Source organism: Carlito syrichta, unplaced genomic scaffold, assembly GCF_000164805.1.
Source record: "Carlito syrichta isolate Samal-C Ts95f unplaced genomic scaffold, Tarsius_syrichta-2.0.1 Scaffold314220, whole genome shotgun sequence".
Classification (NCBI taxonomy): Eukaryota; Metazoa; Chordata; class Mammalia; order Primates; family Tarsiidae; genus Carlito; species Carlito syrichta.
The window spans coordinates 464,792-480,420 of NW_007258316.1; the positions used below are offsets into that span (position 1 = coordinate 464,792).

The 15,629-nt window shown below is 56.8% G+C and overlaps 1 protein-coding gene across 1 annotated transcript in view; it reads right to left on the reverse strand.

Annotated features, from left to right (window-relative positions):
* The window catches only part of ALS2CL (ALS2 C-terminal like), an 18,681-nt gene extending 6,554 nt beyond the window's left edge, over positions 1-12,127 (reverse strand). Inside the window, exons 1-15 of the mRNA XM_008071226.2 lie at positions 11,979-12,127; positions 10,950-11,148; positions 10,489-10,554; positions 9,917-10,082; positions 9,234-9,365; positions 8,426-8,545; positions 7,071-7,129; positions 6,856-6,922; positions 6,247-6,443; positions 4,859-4,924; positions 4,299-4,397; positions 4,035-4,196; positions 3,222-3,333; positions 2,075-2,152; positions 1,111-1,242 (exon numbers count right to left, since the gene is read on the reverse strand). Of these exons, the coding sequence (XP_008069417.1) occupies positions 1,111-1,242; positions 2,075-2,152; positions 3,222-3,333; positions 4,035-4,196; positions 4,299-4,397; positions 4,859-4,924; positions 6,247-6,443; positions 6,856-6,922; positions 7,071-7,129; positions 8,426-8,545; positions 9,234-9,365; positions 9,917-10,082; positions 10,489-10,554; positions 10,950-11,148; positions 11,979-12,081 (1,758 nt within the window). The 5' untranslated portion in view covers positions 12,082-12,127. The remainder of the gene's footprint in view (positions 1-1,110; positions 1,243-2,074; positions 2,153-3,221; positions 3,334-4,034; positions 4,197-4,298; positions 4,398-4,858; positions 4,925-6,246; positions 6,444-6,855; positions 6,923-7,070; positions 7,130-8,425; positions 8,546-9,233; positions 9,366-9,916; positions 10,083-10,488; positions 10,555-10,949; positions 11,149-11,978) is intronic.
* Positions 12,128-15,629: the final 3,502 nt, after the last annotated feature.

A 15,629-nucleotide genomic window follows, 5' to 3' on the forward strand; every position in this document is an offset into this window, starting at 1 on the left:
TAGCATGGGGTCAGGCCCCAGGAAGGGTGGGTGGATTGGGGCATGCAGATGGGGCTGACCTCCACAGCTTCAGGAGGAAGAGCAGCAGATAAAGGGACAGAGATAAACTACCCTGCGATGGAGAAGAGAGGCAGGGACACACAGAGTCCTGGAAAGATGGAGACATAAAGGTGGGCAGATCTGGAGAGCTGAAGACCAAGTCCAGAGAGTGGGCCTTGGCCCCAGAAAGACCAGTGCCCAAAGGTGGGGATTCTTTACTCCAGCCTCCCCACAGCCGGTCCTTCCTGTGGCTGATCCACCTTAGCCAACAGGCTGGAGCCTGGCTGCATGTGCATCTATGTCACACTCACATGTCATCCTATACCTACACCCACGGGGGCTGGGCCTGCCTCTAGGGACTGCCAGGTACTCCTAAGTCTTGCTGTCAGGGAGAAGCAGCACACAGGGACAACGGGTCAGGAAGTCAACTCCATCCCTTCCCTACATCTGAAATGCTGCCTGGGACCACTTCCCATGAGAACTGCCACCCACAGACTCCCTTATCTGTGCAATATCGGGTCTTCCTCAACACGTGTGGCAAGAGTCACCACTTGAACTAGTTTTCCAAGGACCTCTATCTCCATGGGAAAAGAAGTCTATCCTCCTTCTCAAATGCACCTGGATAGCAACAAAAATTTCACTTATCAAGTTTCCTTCTCCACCTTTTCTGTCAGGAAACTCATCCAAGCTACTGCTTGGATGTAATAGTAATGATTATTATAAGGCCTATCTGCATATCCCTTTCTTTTAAGGTCTATTCATGCTTTTATTTTCTGTTTTTATTGTGTGTTTAGTTTGTAAATTGTCTTGTACCCTTCCTAGAAGAAAAGCAGGGTCTGAGCAAAGCCTATGAATAATATTTTTCCTCAGTTTTGTGGCATATGGAGTTATCCCCACACAGTCCTTGATTCCTAGTCTCTGACTGGAGAGTTGTATATCCTGGGCTCTCTCAACTCTCTAACATGCTAAAAAGGGGTGCAGAGAAGCCCCTCTGATGAGATCTGAGTCCTTAGGGTAGAAACACAAACATACCCCCCAGACAGGCCTGGAACCAGACGGGCCAGGCACTTACCTCTTGCAGATGCTGCTTGGGTCTGGTGGGAGAGCAGCCGTGTCCAGCACGCCCTGAGTCTGCAGTCCTTTCCCTGCCCCACTGCCAAATGAGCCCTCCAGGGTGAAGCCATTGGGGAAGGTGACCTTGCCCTGGGAGCCAGGAAGAGGCCGGGGTGTCTGTCTGCCCAGCTGTCCCTCCATCCAACATGACAAGCCTCATGCCTGCCCATCTGGGTCAGAGAGAACTGAAGGGTGGGCTTTCCACCATCCATTCAATCTGCCCCACCACCCAAGAGGCCTTAACTCTATTCCTGCAGGAGCTGCCCACCAATAGCTGTGCCCACCTCTCAGGTACTCACCTCTGAGGGAGTAGGGGGAGAGAGATGGAGAAGGGAGTCCCAGGGGAGTGGGGAGAACCACCACTGAAGGGCCAGCGAGGGGTAGGTCCAGAGTGTGGCAGAGTCCTGGGGTGGGCAAGTCCTTGCCGCACGGGCCTGTCCTGTTCTTAGCACTGCTAGTCTCTACCTATTCTGTGCCAGTCATGCCCTCCAGCCATTATGAAACCAAAGCAGCCCCCACAATGCCAAAGGCCCCATCAGGGCACACTGCCTTTTGCTGGGTCAGCTCAGGCAGGAACATATTGAAGGATGTGACTCAAGGGACAACCTCCCTAGGCAGTGGAGGTAGTAGAGGGCATGTATTCTGAACTAGGGGTCACTGGTGGGGACAGAGCAGTGGAGCACTGGGGGGACAGAACAGCAGGCCACCAGCACCCTCTAGATGCAAGGCAAGCCCACCAATCCCCTCTCAGCTTGCTCCAGAATCAATCACAACTCTATGGCAGGGCACAGTTGCTAGGCTTGTCCCTTGGCTGTGATCCAGCTGGAAGATGGCCCCCTCTCTACTCCCCCTCTGCCTGCACCCTCAGCCCTGGGTCCAAGTGGGGAGGCAGGGTGTGGAGTGGGGTCTAAGCAGTTCTCACCTTCCCCATGAGGGTCAGATCCCTGGTGAAGGTGCCCTCGTACAGGGAGTCGTCTTCTGAGAGAAGGATGCCCGGGCCCTTGGGAAGAAAGTCAGGGGGGTAGGAATAGTAGGTAAAGAAGGGCTAGGAAATGGGAAAGAAGGGCCCTGAGCCCTGTTGCACCCCCCAGGACCTCACCTAAGTGGGGCCCCAGCCCTTGGCCTGTTGAGCACCAGTCCCTGGGCCTCATCCCTAGGTTTTCCTGAATGATACCCTCAGACCTGGCTCCTCACCCCAGCAGCCTCTTCAGGAAGACCCAGGGAGCCTAGGAGGTACAGGGCTTTTTCTGAACTGTCCCTGATTCCCTGTTTGTCACTGTCCCTGGAGATGGCAGAGCTGATCAGAATCCCTTGTCACATGGATTGCAGGAAGCTCAGAGCTGAAAGGAATGCCATTTGTTTTCGGCTTATTTCTGATCTATTTTGTGTGCCTGTTCTTGCTTTTCTTCCTCCTCCTTTGTGGGCCTCCTTCAATCCTTTCCAGAACAAAGTGGAGCATAAACAGACAAACAACCCACAATAACAGTAAAAGTCATCAAGCCAGAGCTCACATTTACCAAGCACCTGGCCGGGTGTGGCTGGGGAAAAATTGAGGAGATGGGGAGCCCAGGCTCAGGGGACCTGGGCTTAAGTGTTAGCTCTGCCCCGTGGTAGAATGTGACATTGGGCTGGTGCTCTGAACCCTCTGGGCCTCACATTTGTCTTTCATATGCTGGAGATAAAAATGACATCAACCTGCAAGATTCTTAGGAGGCTCCTACAAGCCCCTGATAGGAGGCTTGGCCCAAAGCCAGGCATCCAGTTAGGGGTCTACAATGTCAGTTACTGAGGCTACAGGCATCCTCATGACGAAGAATTTCATTCTTACTATTTCACTGAGTCTACAATAAGTACTATTGACCTGAGTTGCTGATGGGGAAACTGAGGTTGGGTGGGGCAGAGATTTGGCCAAGACCAGGGTAGATGGGTGGCAGAACTGGGTTCTGTCTCCCTCCAGCACCTGAGAATGCAGCCCCCTTCCCCAGCCCTCCCTCAACAGCCTCAGCTCAGCTTCAGGGCCCCCCAGAGCAGATGGGGTACAGGGAGAGCTCAGTACACACTCCACTCACCACTATCTTGTCTGCTTGGAAGGTGCCCTGGTAGCAGACGCCCGCCTGGGTGACCATGACTCCTGGGCCATGGCGCTGGTCAGCCTGCCACATGCCGATATAGCGCTCCCCCCTGGAGGGAGAGAGGTGTGGCCAGAGTTGGACAGAATCATTCCCATGCACCTTCCAGGCACTCTGCTTGCATGGGATAGCAGAGGCAGGAAGGTAAGGAGCAGTGACATCACCTGAATTCACTCAACTCAGACACAGGGCAGGTGAGGTCAGGACCCCTAAAAGGAACAGAAGGTGGAGAAGGGTGGGAGGCTTCAGGGGAAGGGCATCCTGGGGACTCCCTGTGGAGATGACAGGAGGGATAGGTGGAATGGGGGTGCCACTCCTGTGTATGCAAAGCCATAGCAGTGGGAGCACATGACAGATAAATAGGGATGTTCTACGGTCCAGAAAGGCTGGAGGAGTGCATGAGAGGCAGGGCTGGGGCGAGGTCAGAGGAGGAGGCAAGGCCGTGACTGCAGGCCAAGGACCTGGGGCTTTGTCCCACGGCCCAGAGAGCATGAAAGGGCTGCAGGCCTCAGGTGGGACAGTTCGGGTGTCAGAAACTCCTCTCTGCCAGCATAGCTGGGGCCTAAGTAGACGTGGTACTACAGTCAGAAAGGTCAGGGCTCCCTCAGTGGCTCCTCAGTAAGTAGACAGGAAGTGGGGGACTTAGGATAGACACTGTAGGGGACAAACAGGAGCCTGTACCCTGAGACAATTTTGGCTGTGTGGGTTCTCTCTGGCCCTTGATCCTGGGGGCACTGGCTGAGAAGCACTCACCTGTCACTGTCCTCCTCGATGCCATAGCCACTCCTCTGGCCCCTCTCCCAGTGGCCCGTGTACCTAAAGGGCTGGGGGGCCTGTGGGGTGCTCTCAAGGACCCCAAATCCATGCCGTAGGCCTTCCTGGAAGTAGCCCTTGTACACCTCTTCTGTGCCATATCTGGGGAGGGTCACAAACAGCTGGTCCCACCTTACAGAGCTGGGCCCAGGGGAGGCGCCTATCCCATGACCCACCACCTCCTGCCAGCCAATGGTCACTTACTCACAGATGCCGTAGCCACACATGCTGCCTTCCCACCAGTGGCACTTGTAACAGTCGAACCTGTCCTCAGAGGCCTGGGGCAGCAGGCGGATGCCAAAGCTGACAGCATGATAGGGCAGTACAGGGATCAGTACCAGGGCCACCTTCCTGCACAGCCCTCACCTGAGACACCTGCCACACCCTCCATGCCACCCCGGAGTCTCCCTCCCTGCAAGGAGCCTTCCAGATGACAAGGAGAATCTCAAAGGTACTCAGCCCCCCTCTTCTTCCAAGGGCCCCTCTCAGGACCTCTCCCTCCATCCTGCCCCCACATGACCTGTCAGCGCCTTCTAGCCCCGCACCACTCCCTCTGGGACCTCAAGCTGAGACCGGCAGCCCCCCGCCCCCACCATTCAGGTCCTCAGTTCCCCTTTTGTACAATGATGGGGCTGGATCAGATGGCCTCTAGGTTCTTGTTTGAGGAATAGGAATCTAGGATGGGGCCGGCTGGTGACCACAGCAAGGAGAACAGTATCCCCCGCCTACCACACGCCCTCTGGCGTCAGCTCCAGCAGCCTTACCCGTGCTCCAGGCCCTGGCAGAAGTGTCCCACATGATTCCGCCCATCCGGCCACTTCAAGGTTCCCCTGGAACACAGTCGTGGTTAACGGGTCTCAGGCCCACCAGACTCATCTTCAATAGCCTCAGTCACAGACCTTCTTCAGAGGCCTTTCCTTCCTCCTCAGACTGGACTCTGCCCCCACCCAGTCCTCTTGTCTGAGCTCTGAGACCCCACACAGAAAGCCCCTTTAGCCTTCTTTACTCCTGGCACCAGCAGCCTCATGGAGCACATTCACTACATCCCATAGGAAGAGTCCTGGAAACATCCAGGTTCCCTTTTTCCCTTGACAAACAGGAAGCTCAGATCAAAACTTCAAGCTCAAGCTAAATGCTAGTCAGTGAGATTTCTACCATCCTCCTGCCTCTACAACATTGTTTATTCTGTCTTTTTGTTCATAAATCTCTCGAGCCCTTTCTGGAAATAGGCAGTGGATTATAAACTAACAGATATGCTTCGGAGTGTAACCTTGCATGTCCCATCTGCTGTGGCTCCCATCTTTCCCAGCTGTAGCACAGCGTGTGGCCATATATTTTTTAAAGTCTTGCCTGCTTGTGGGGTCACACAAACCCCTGATTGAGGCCAGGCTCACTGTATCACCCACTCTGAAACCTTGAGCAAGTCATGCTGGTCACTGAGTCTCAGTTTCTGCACCTACAAAATGGGTAAAAGCACTCCTCCTAGAGGGTCCTTGTGAGGCCCAATGGAGATAGAATGCATGCAAACCATTTCACCACCACCAGATAAAGCTATGAGAATTATTCTTCCTTCCTCCTAAGGCCGGGACAGTCACGCAGGCCCCACAGGCCAGTTCCCTGGTGTCACCATTTAGAATATTTTATCTTATTTTATTTATAGTTGAGGGTCTCACTCTGTCACTCAGGCTGGAGTGCACTGGCACAATCATGGCTCACCAGAGCCTCGACTTCCTAGGCTCAAGCAATCGTTCTGCTCAGCTTCCTGAGTAGCTGGGACTACAGGTGTGCACCACCATGCCCAACTAATGTTTTGATATATTGTAGAGATGAGGTCTCTCTATGTTGCCCAGGCTGGTCTCTAACTCCTGGGTTCAAGCAATCCTCCTGCCTCGAACTCTCAGAGTGCTGGGATTACAGGCGTGAGCCACTGCACCCAGATTACAATCTAGATTTCATTTGGCACAGACCTACTCCAGGCTAGACCCTGTCAATGAGGACTTAAGCGATCTGTGAAGAACAAAGTGAATTGACCCACCGACCACAAAATAATAGCCTCTGGTACATGCTCTGAGGCAATGAGGTCCCTATGGTGCTGTCTGCTCCTAAGACTCCAGAGAAGCCCACCATGCCGCCCAGAGCTGCAGACACTCACTTGCCGTGGGGCTTGGCCTGACACCACTCGCCCTCATAGGTGGCCTGGCAGAGCCGGCCCTCGGCACGGAAGGTATATGTAGCACAGCGGCAGGCTGGAGGCTCAGAGGGCTCCTGGCCCATCCCAAATACAGGGAAGTCTTTCCTCCCACGCAGGGCCTGGCACACAGCCTGGGTCACCTTCCACTGCCAGATGGCCTGGTGGAGACAGGGAAACGCAGGATGGGTCACTACTGCTGGAGGCATATCCTCCAAGGAGGCTTCTGCTCTGGCACTCACGGAATCTCCAACTACTCCTTGCTGCTCCCCTGGGCCCTCCCCACAACATGAGACCCTCGTCTGCAGTTTCAGCACCTGCCCAGAGGGGCTGAACAAGACCACAGAGTAAGGGTCAGCACAGGCCTCCATTCTGGCTTTATAGAGAAAAATACCCTGTTCTCTTTGGCATTCTGATGCCTGGCCCCAGGTTGACCCCTAACCTACTCTCAACCTGACTCCAGAGGCCTGAAAGCTCCCTGCCTGCACTCCTGGGGAGCCCTATAGGGTTGTACACTTCTGCCCCTCCCTATCCTGTGGTCTGACCCCATTCTCCCAGCTCACCCATACTCACCTGGCCCTGGGGGTTCTTGGCACAAAAGGAGAACTCTTCTTCAGGTGTAAGGAGGTGAAACGTGCACCTAGACAGATAAAAGTGACAAGTAGGCCCCAGCTCTGCCTGGAGGGTGTCAGGGAGAGCCGAGCCCAAGGCAGAACCGTGGGGTGTCAACAGCTGGCACGGGGTAGAGGGAAGGAAGGCTTGGGGTGTCAGCAGAGGGGTTTACTTACCTGTCCTGCCCAGGATCCACCCATACCAGCTTCAGGTCAAAGGTATGAATATTATGGCCCTGGAAGAAGATGAACACAGGTATCATCCAGAGCCCAGATCAGATGTTCACCTACCCTCCGGCTCAGGCTGCAGCCCAGACCTGATGCTCACTTACCCACTGGCCCAGGCTGGCCCAGGCACCAGCACCCAAGGCCGCTTGTCCAGCATATGCAGCACCGAGTCCCTCAACACTCCGGCCTGCTCCCTACCTCAGGGCAGCTCCTCCACACCCTCCCCCGCACTTGCCTTCTCCACACCGTCATGGCCACACACACACCTTCCTAAGCTTGCTCCATAATCTCCTCACTCTGAAACTTTGCCTGTGCTGCTCCTTCTACCTGGAATGCCATTCTGCTCTGAGAGCCAGTCAAAACATCCCTTCCTCTGGAAAGATTCTGTGTAGCAACTTCCTGCCCAGCGCAGGTAGGTAATCACTGCTCTGTGGCCAGGGGGAGGCATGATGCTCAGGCTTGAGGGGTGAGGAGGAGCTTGCCAGATACAGGCCAGAGATAGGAGAGGTCCAGCAGAGACAACAGCAGCACATGCAAAGGTCCAGTGGTGGGAAAGGCTAGCACAGTTAAGGGATATATTTTGTCCATGTACTAGGAGCAGGCTGTGAAGTCAGGAGTGGAGGGAAACTCAAACTAAATAACCATCAACCCCCAAACCAGACTTCAGGAGACATGGGTCTGGGCTGGGTGGCATCCCTCCTGGTCTCGGGTGTCTGCAAGGGGTTTCAGGTCAACATTCTCAGGGGCAGAGAAGACAGTCCTGTGGACCTCACAAGAGCAACATGAGATGGAGATTAAGCACAGTCATGGTAACTGACCATGAAACGATTCCCAAGCCCTAGGTCTGACTCCCTCCTGACCTCTGTAATGCTGAGCCCAGGCAGCACTTCTATGGGGCACTTTCTCTAGAAGCCTTCTCATCTGGCCCTCCTTAGTCGCCACAAGCCACCCATGGCCTCTCATGTGGGGTTCCTCTCTTATTGGAGTATGAAGGGAACTAAGAGTTGTCTGGCATCTGCTGTAGGACAAACTTACTCCACCTTCCAGACAAGGAAACCAAAGTAAAGATGCTCAACCAGGCCACCAACCAGAAAGGGCTGAAGCCAGGACGCACCTAGGCAGCCTTTCCCCACAGCCCACACACCTTCAGGGACGGCTCCAACTGCCTTTCTGCCTTTCTGTCTCCAACCACCTCCCCAAGCCCCTGTTCTCAGTCCCAGCAGATTCTCCCTTTCCTGCTCCTTTCTCAACCAGACCCCAGAGCCCCACTGTGGCCCCAAGACCTTGGGTCAGCCCCACCCAACCTGCAGCAGGACAAGGGCATCATCAAAGAGCAGCACGCGCTCAGTTCGCAGCGGGGTAACCGTTACTGGAACATCTTGGCTGTCTTGCAAGAGTCGGTGAGCAGGGGTGCAGAGTGCATCCTGGTGGGGCGAGGAGGGAGGCACAAGGCTCAGGCACCCCGTTCTGGTGCCAGCCCCTCCCCCACCTCCCTTGGACCTCAGGACCCTCCTGGAGGCTCCTCCAGTGGACCTGGAGTGACCCCCAGGCCAGTGTGGGGCACTGGGGCACTGAGGTACAGGGTCATTCCTGGCCTCTCCAGCAGGGTGGCGCTTTTCTCTTGAAGCTTCACTTGTACTCTCCCACCTTGCACCCTGTGCCATGGCCCCAGTCATGCCCCATCACCCTCTCCCAGGATTTTGCAAACCCTGCCTCCCTTCAGCAATTCTCATCCCCTCTATCTGTTCTAATTCTCCACAGCAGGCCCAAGTCTGTTGCCCTCTCAGGGCACAGGGACTCTTCTCCCTGCAGGGGCAGCACATGCCATGGTGGGCAATGACATAGGGGTATGACTGGTGACATCTCGGGAAGAGGGCCAGTTCTACTGACTGCCTCTTCCCCAAGCCAAGTCAGGTTCTAGTCCAGCAGGTGCCAGGTGAATGGATGAGGGTGACTCACAGGGACCTTACAGCCACCTGGTTCAGTCACCACCCCCAACTCCAGATGGGGAAACCGAGGCCTGGGGAATACAGCAAGCAGCTCAAGCCACCCAGCAGCTCCAAGCCCATCGTGGAACCCCTTCCCAGACTGTTTGCCAGGCTTCACACTTACCCTTGGCCGGCTGCTCAGGGTATGCCAGAGAGCCTGCGTGGCCACAGCCTGATCCAACGCCTGCTCCATGAAGGACTGGAGGTCCCCAAAGAGGGTGGCTGCATTCACTACTAGCCCCCGGGCGGGGTGACACTGCAGGGGGGTACAGTCAGTGGGGGGAGCTTATTATTGAAACCTTCCCCCCGCCCTGCAATGGCTGCCCCCAGTCCTGTGCTGCCCACAACTAGTCAGGAGGCCTGAGTCTAGGCCACATTTTGCCATTTTGTCCCTGATAGCTCCTCCTTGGTGGAGAGGTAGTGAGGGGGGCCGGGGGGAGGATATGGAGGTGCTTCCAGAGGAGTCAGGACCATTCAATGACTCCCCCAGCTTGTCCCGGAGGCCATATGTCCTCACACCCAGTATATAATTCTACATCTGCTCTCTGGGTTCTACTGGCTCCACCAGGGCAGGGCCATGTAACTCAGACATCCCAGAGGGAGGCAGGGTTGTGACCCAGTAACATTTCCTAGGACAGAGAATGTCCTCAGACCCCCTCCCCAGGGCAGAGTCATGTCCCCCTCAACTCTCCCAGGCATGGTCAGGTCCTTCTTAAACTAGGGCTCCTGAGTCCAGGCTGGGTCCCCAAGTCTGGGCCCCATCTCCCCTCCCTTGGCTTTCCCACAGGTTGCTGCCCCAGCACCCACCTCCCCGATGGTGTCCCCAAGGCTCAGCAGGCGGAGAACATACTGCTGCACATGATGGGTGAGTGGCTGGCGGAGGGCCTGGAGCAGCGTTGTGCCCACAGGGCCCTCCGAGTTCACACCTGCCAGGAGCTGCCGCAGCGCCTTCCGCTGACTCCGCCAGTACTCACTGCACACAGGGAGGGCCACACACTACCTTCACCCCCTCCACTCCTGCACCTACCACCATTGCCTCCCTGCCACGACTAATTCCCCCAAATCCCAGGTCCAGCCCCAGGCCCCAAACCTCAACCCCATCAGACCAACACAGCACTGGAGCTGCCCTTCCTGGAGTTTAGTAGCCACACCTCAGAGCCACGTCTCAGAGTCAGGGATGTCTGGATTCTGCTTCTGGCCTCACTAGGCCTTCCCTCCCTCTCTTCCAACATAGACTTGATAGAATCAGGAGTCTCCAGGGTGAGTCGTGGGCCACGACACTTGCTGCTCTGGGGATGGGGTTTCCCCAACTCCGCCCTCACTAAGACACACCCCCACCCCACCCACTCAAGGGCCTACCACAGCAGCCCGGAGCTCACCTCCTCCATTTTGCTGCCTTCTGAAAGGCCTGCACCACCATGCAGCTCGTGTAGGACTCGATGTACCTGCAGGTAGCACAGGGGACACCCTGCAAGCCCAGTCCCTAGTCCCAGGTCTGGCTCCTGGGTCCCCAGATCCCACCCACGGAGCAGCTGCAAGCCCCAAGTGGCCTGGTTCTGGGCACTGGTGACAAGTCCTCACCCAATAAGACAGTTCTAACTTACAAGGTCTTCCTTCCTGGGACACCTCAAGGCTCAGGTGGTCTGGAGGGTCTGAGTCCACCACCAGGTTAACACCCAAGTCCAGGTAAGGACCCACTCTAGGTGAGCACCAACCCTGGACTGAGCCCAAACCTTTGCTTAAGTCCTGACCCAGGGGAGCCCCACACCCAGGTGAGCCTGTATGCCAGGCAGTGCTCTGACAACATGACCAAGCCCCAGCCCTGCCTTAGAGGTCTTACTCTATGTGGACCCGCAGGACACGGTCAGCATCTCGCAGCAGTAGCAGGGACTCCAGCCTGGTGGAGTCTGGATGACACAGTCTCTCCCGCAGTGAATGCAGGCTCTCCTCTGTTACCTCCCAGAGCTGCTGGGAGCTCCTGTGCAGCTGTTGCAAGAGCCGTAGGCACTCCCTGCCCCGGGGGTCCGAGGGCTCTGGGGCTGGGGCAGGAACACAGCCATACTGTGAGTGGGACTTGCCGCTCCATCTCCTAGGGCACGTGCACAGGCCCCAGTACTCATACAAGGGCCAGCAGTAACCCCCAGCCCTGAAGCTGCAGCAGAGCTGTTCCTCCCTGGAGTCCTCAGGGCAGGAATGGAGCACCCTAGGGCTCAGCAGGGAAAGGAAAGGCTGGGCAGGGGGCAGTGCCCTTGAGGAGCAAAGAGGGGGGCACATCCACCTACTCACGGAACAGGGGCAGCCCTGATCATCTCAGGGAATCATGTGCAAAAACAAATGCCCCCTGTGTGCCTGGGCCTCCTTGCCCTCGATGCCTCAGGTCCACAGTGTGGAGTTCATTATCATATAGTCAGTCCTCTGTCATTTCACAGATGCACAGAGGCCCTGAAAGGGACGCACCATCCCAAGGTTGTTTCACAAGTGACACCCAAATAAAAGTAAAACCTAGGCATCCTGCCTCCTAGTTGGGACTTTCCTGGGCACCACCAGGTAACCCAGGTGGGAGCAAGATGGGAACTGAAGCAAAGGGCCTCCTCCCAGCCTATGACTTCGGAGAGGAGAAATTTCACCTCTGTGTACAGCCAGGTGTAGGCCACAATGTAGGTTGGTGGCTTGGACTCTCAGGGTCCTTTGAGGAAGGACGTAGCCAGCAACTGGGGGCCAGGGCCCCAGTTTCCATCCGAAGATGCTAATGTCAAGTGTCACCATTTCAGGTAGGAAAAGCTGTGGCTCAGGGGGTCTGACAAGGAGGACTCCTGCCCCTGGGATCATTCCCATGTCCCTGCCCACCTACTAAAGAACCCAGACTCACCAGCTGAAAGTAGGGGCTGGAGCACAAGGCTACTGACGCGGGCAAGGGTAGCTGAGAAGACCTCCTCCAGCCGCAGCAGGGCTGCCTCCTCAGGGCTGCACATGGCCAGGGGGCTGGGCACAGGGCCTCCTAGTAGGGCACAGGTCACAGCCAGACAGCATCAGCAGGAGTAGGGCCAGTGTCCAATCCATAGAGCTGCATGTCCAGAAGCAAGGTCCACAACAACCCACATCAGAACTGAGCAATGAGCCCAGGTAGCCTCAAAAGGGAGTTCAGTGCCTGGCCTGGGCACTGAGCCCTGCCCATCTCTCTGCCTGGGCCCAGCTGAGAGGACCAGAAGGAGTGGGATAGGGCTCAGAACTGCCAAGGGAAGCATCTTTTCTACTCAAGAGGGAAGATGCTCTTCAAGTCTGATTCTGGCCTGCTCCTTTCCCTGCTCAAACACCCACCATCCATCCCAAGTGCCCAGAGCAACATCTAGTGGTGCTCTGACTTAAGCTCCCTTTCCATCAAGACTCCACTCAGGGACTCTGCAATCTCTGGAAACAGAGAAATGCTGTCTGAGGAGCCCAATCTTGTCCTTGAGGCCATGGCTCACTCTCACCCAATAGGGCTGTGTAAGCAAGGAGAAAGGTCTGGGGGAAGGGAGAAGTCTGGAGGCCCCCGGCCAGAGCCATGAAGGATGGACAAGAAATGAACAGGAAGAGAGGACATGGCACACAAGTGGGAAAAGCATCAGAGTGAAGGCTCATGGGTATGAGGGCCCAGCTTCTGAGGGTGGTCCACCAGGCAATACCCTAACTGGCCAACAGAAGAGTTTGGCTTCACCTCAGTCAACCTCAGCCACGGAGAGCTTCAGAGCAAGGTAATGGTGGGATCCAAAGTCAGACTTAAGGAGATGAAGTTAGTGACTATTGCACAGGAGGTGGTGCCAGCAGGGAGAGAGAGGTCAGCAGGATGGGAACCTGGACTCTCTATGTCCCCTGAACCAGGCTGTACTTGCTGGATGTGTCCCACTCAAGAAGTGAGGGTTCCTGGGGTGGGCAGGTGGGCTTAAGCCTTGGGATCTGGAGGGGGCTTCCAATCAGGCAGGAGTCACCTGGGAATACAGCATCCAGCCTGGAGGAAGGGGCAGGGAGGGGCCTGGGCTCAAACCCACCCCCTCCCCGTGGTGGCCTCGCCCTCTACTCAGACAAGCCCTCTCCCATCAGACCCTGGTGCCCTTACATGGCAAAGGAGTTCATCTACCCAAATGATGTGACCAGGTATCTCAGGGTGGAGAGTTAGAAGGTCTTTTAGCCTAAGACTCTCAGACTATGCCTCCCATTGATTCTGACTCTGAGGTTTTGGAGTTAGCCAACCTGGATGGTACAAGGGGCATAACCAGCTGATGATGGGCAGTGACACAGGCAGACCCAAAAGGGCAAAAGAGAAGGGGTCCCATGGGGCATTGGCCCCGGAGCAGAGAGGGGCAGGCGCCTCAGAGCTCTGGCCCAGGACCTGGGCCAGGCATTCCTGCCCCACCTTTCCTGCTGCTGCTGCCTCAGGAGGGCGAGGCTGTGAAGGGAGAGGCAGGAAGGGGAAGCCACTGGATGCCCCACTGCAGCCATCTCTCTCTGTTGGCCCCTCCAGCACCCCCAGACTCCAAGGACACAGTGAACTCTAGGTCAGCTCAAGCAGACCAGAAGAGCACAGCCAAGGGCTTAGGGTGCAAGTATGGCCTGGGTACCCATGTCTCCAGAAACTGGCAGAACAGAAAGGCCCTTTGGGGGTGACCTTTCCACTCTCTGAGGTGAGATGTGAGGACACCCAGGGTTGGCTGGGGGGTGGGAGCAAGGGGAGGCCAGGACGGGAAGGGCAGGCTAGGAACCAGACCGGGGTGAGTCGAAAGATAGTAAACAAGGTGCTGCTGGGAGGCCTTAAGCACTAGCATTCATCTCCAATGCACCTGGGACCAGCAACGCCATCCCAGCCAACACCATACCCTGGCAGGGAGCTCTCTGCTCCTGGAGAGAACCTCCCACCTCTGTCACCCCTCCCTCACTGCCAAGTCTGTCCCCAGGGTCCATATCTCAGCTGCTTCCCTCAGGGAGATTCCTGACACCCACCCCCACCCAGTTGCTCAGCCCTGGCCATGCCTCAGCTTAGCCACAGCCCTGCTCCTCTCTGGGCCCTCAGTATCCCCTCTGTGAAATGAAATCCAACCAGATCACAGTTTTACAACTATTTTAGTTGCTCCTTAAAAGAACCAAAGGGTAGAGGGGAGCTTTTCTGGGTGTGGGGACCTAGTCCTCAGACTTCCCACCCCGCAAAGCAGCCTGGGACCACTGGGGGTCCTCCAGATCCCCGCTGGCAGTCATTAATCTGGGGGCCCTTCCACATCTGTGGCCCCAAAGGGATCTCTAACCCTGGGAAACTGAGTCACACCGCCCAGAGGGAAGAGCAGAAGTTAAGCACGGCGAGTGAGGCAATGGGTGAGGGAAGGCAGCAGCCGAGGCTAGGAGTCGGGTCTGGTGGCCCCATGGGCCCTGCTTCTAGGCCGGGGAGTTTTGGGCTTCACCTAGAAGTGATGAGGACAGTGGAGCACAGGGGTGGGGCCAGGTGTGAGCCTGCATGAGTGTGCATGTCAGCAGGGTGGGAGGAGGTGCTCAACCTCAACATGGGGAGGCCCCAGCAGAAACACTCCCCTCCCCAAACCCAGTCCCACCCCCACTCTCCTGCTCTGATCAAGGCTTCCTCACTCCCTCCCTTCCTCCAGTTCAAAGATTTTCCTTAGTGGCAGGCTGCACTCTACGTACAGATAGGGAAACTGAGGCCCAGGAAGAAGGGGAGGGCCCCAGGACACTATCTGTACCTGTGCAAGGCTCACACCCAGACCTCTGACTCCCAGTGCCACCGGGCTCTTCTGAGCTAGGCAGCTGGGAGCTGCCAGGTCACCCACCTGAGGCACAGGGTGAGCTCCTGGCAGGACCCAGCCTCACTGCTGTGCCCAGGCAGCCTTGATGCTCACCATGGGGCGCGGCTGGGCGAGAACTGAACAGGCTGGTCGTGGCGTGCCTAGGTGAGTCAGCTGCCGCCCCTGTGGTCATCTAACCAGGAGCCAGACCTGCGCTCTCCTTGGCATTCATGGTCTCCCGGGTAGGGTCAATGGGACCTCCCCTGCCCTCTGCGGGGCCTGGCCCCTCAGGCCGCTTTGCCACACCCTGTCACGGCACTTGCTCTGGAATTTCCTGGTCTGAACAAGCAGGAAAGTTCTGCTCCATGCGAACCTTTTTCCTGGGCTGCCCTGAAGGCCCCTCAATCACTTGGTGTCCAGTGGAGGATAGTGGGAGAGGGACTGTCCGTCACACCTGACCCCTCCGTTTCCTCCTCGTCTCTCCCTCAGCGCCCTGTCCACGGCTCCGAGCGTCTTGCCCTAGACGTCCCCCACCAGCCCCTCCAGTCACGCGCGTCCCAGCTTCCTTTGCTCTCCCTGCCAGGTACACTCAGGCACTGGAGCTTCCCAAACACGCGCCCTGTTCCAGCCGCCAGGCGTTCGCTCTTGCGGTTTTTTGGCGGGCAAGCCACCTTCGCGGCCACTCGGTCGGGCCCTTCCGCCCCGCCTGGCCGGCGTCACCACCTCCTGGCAGTCTCCCGGCTGGGTGAGGCCCC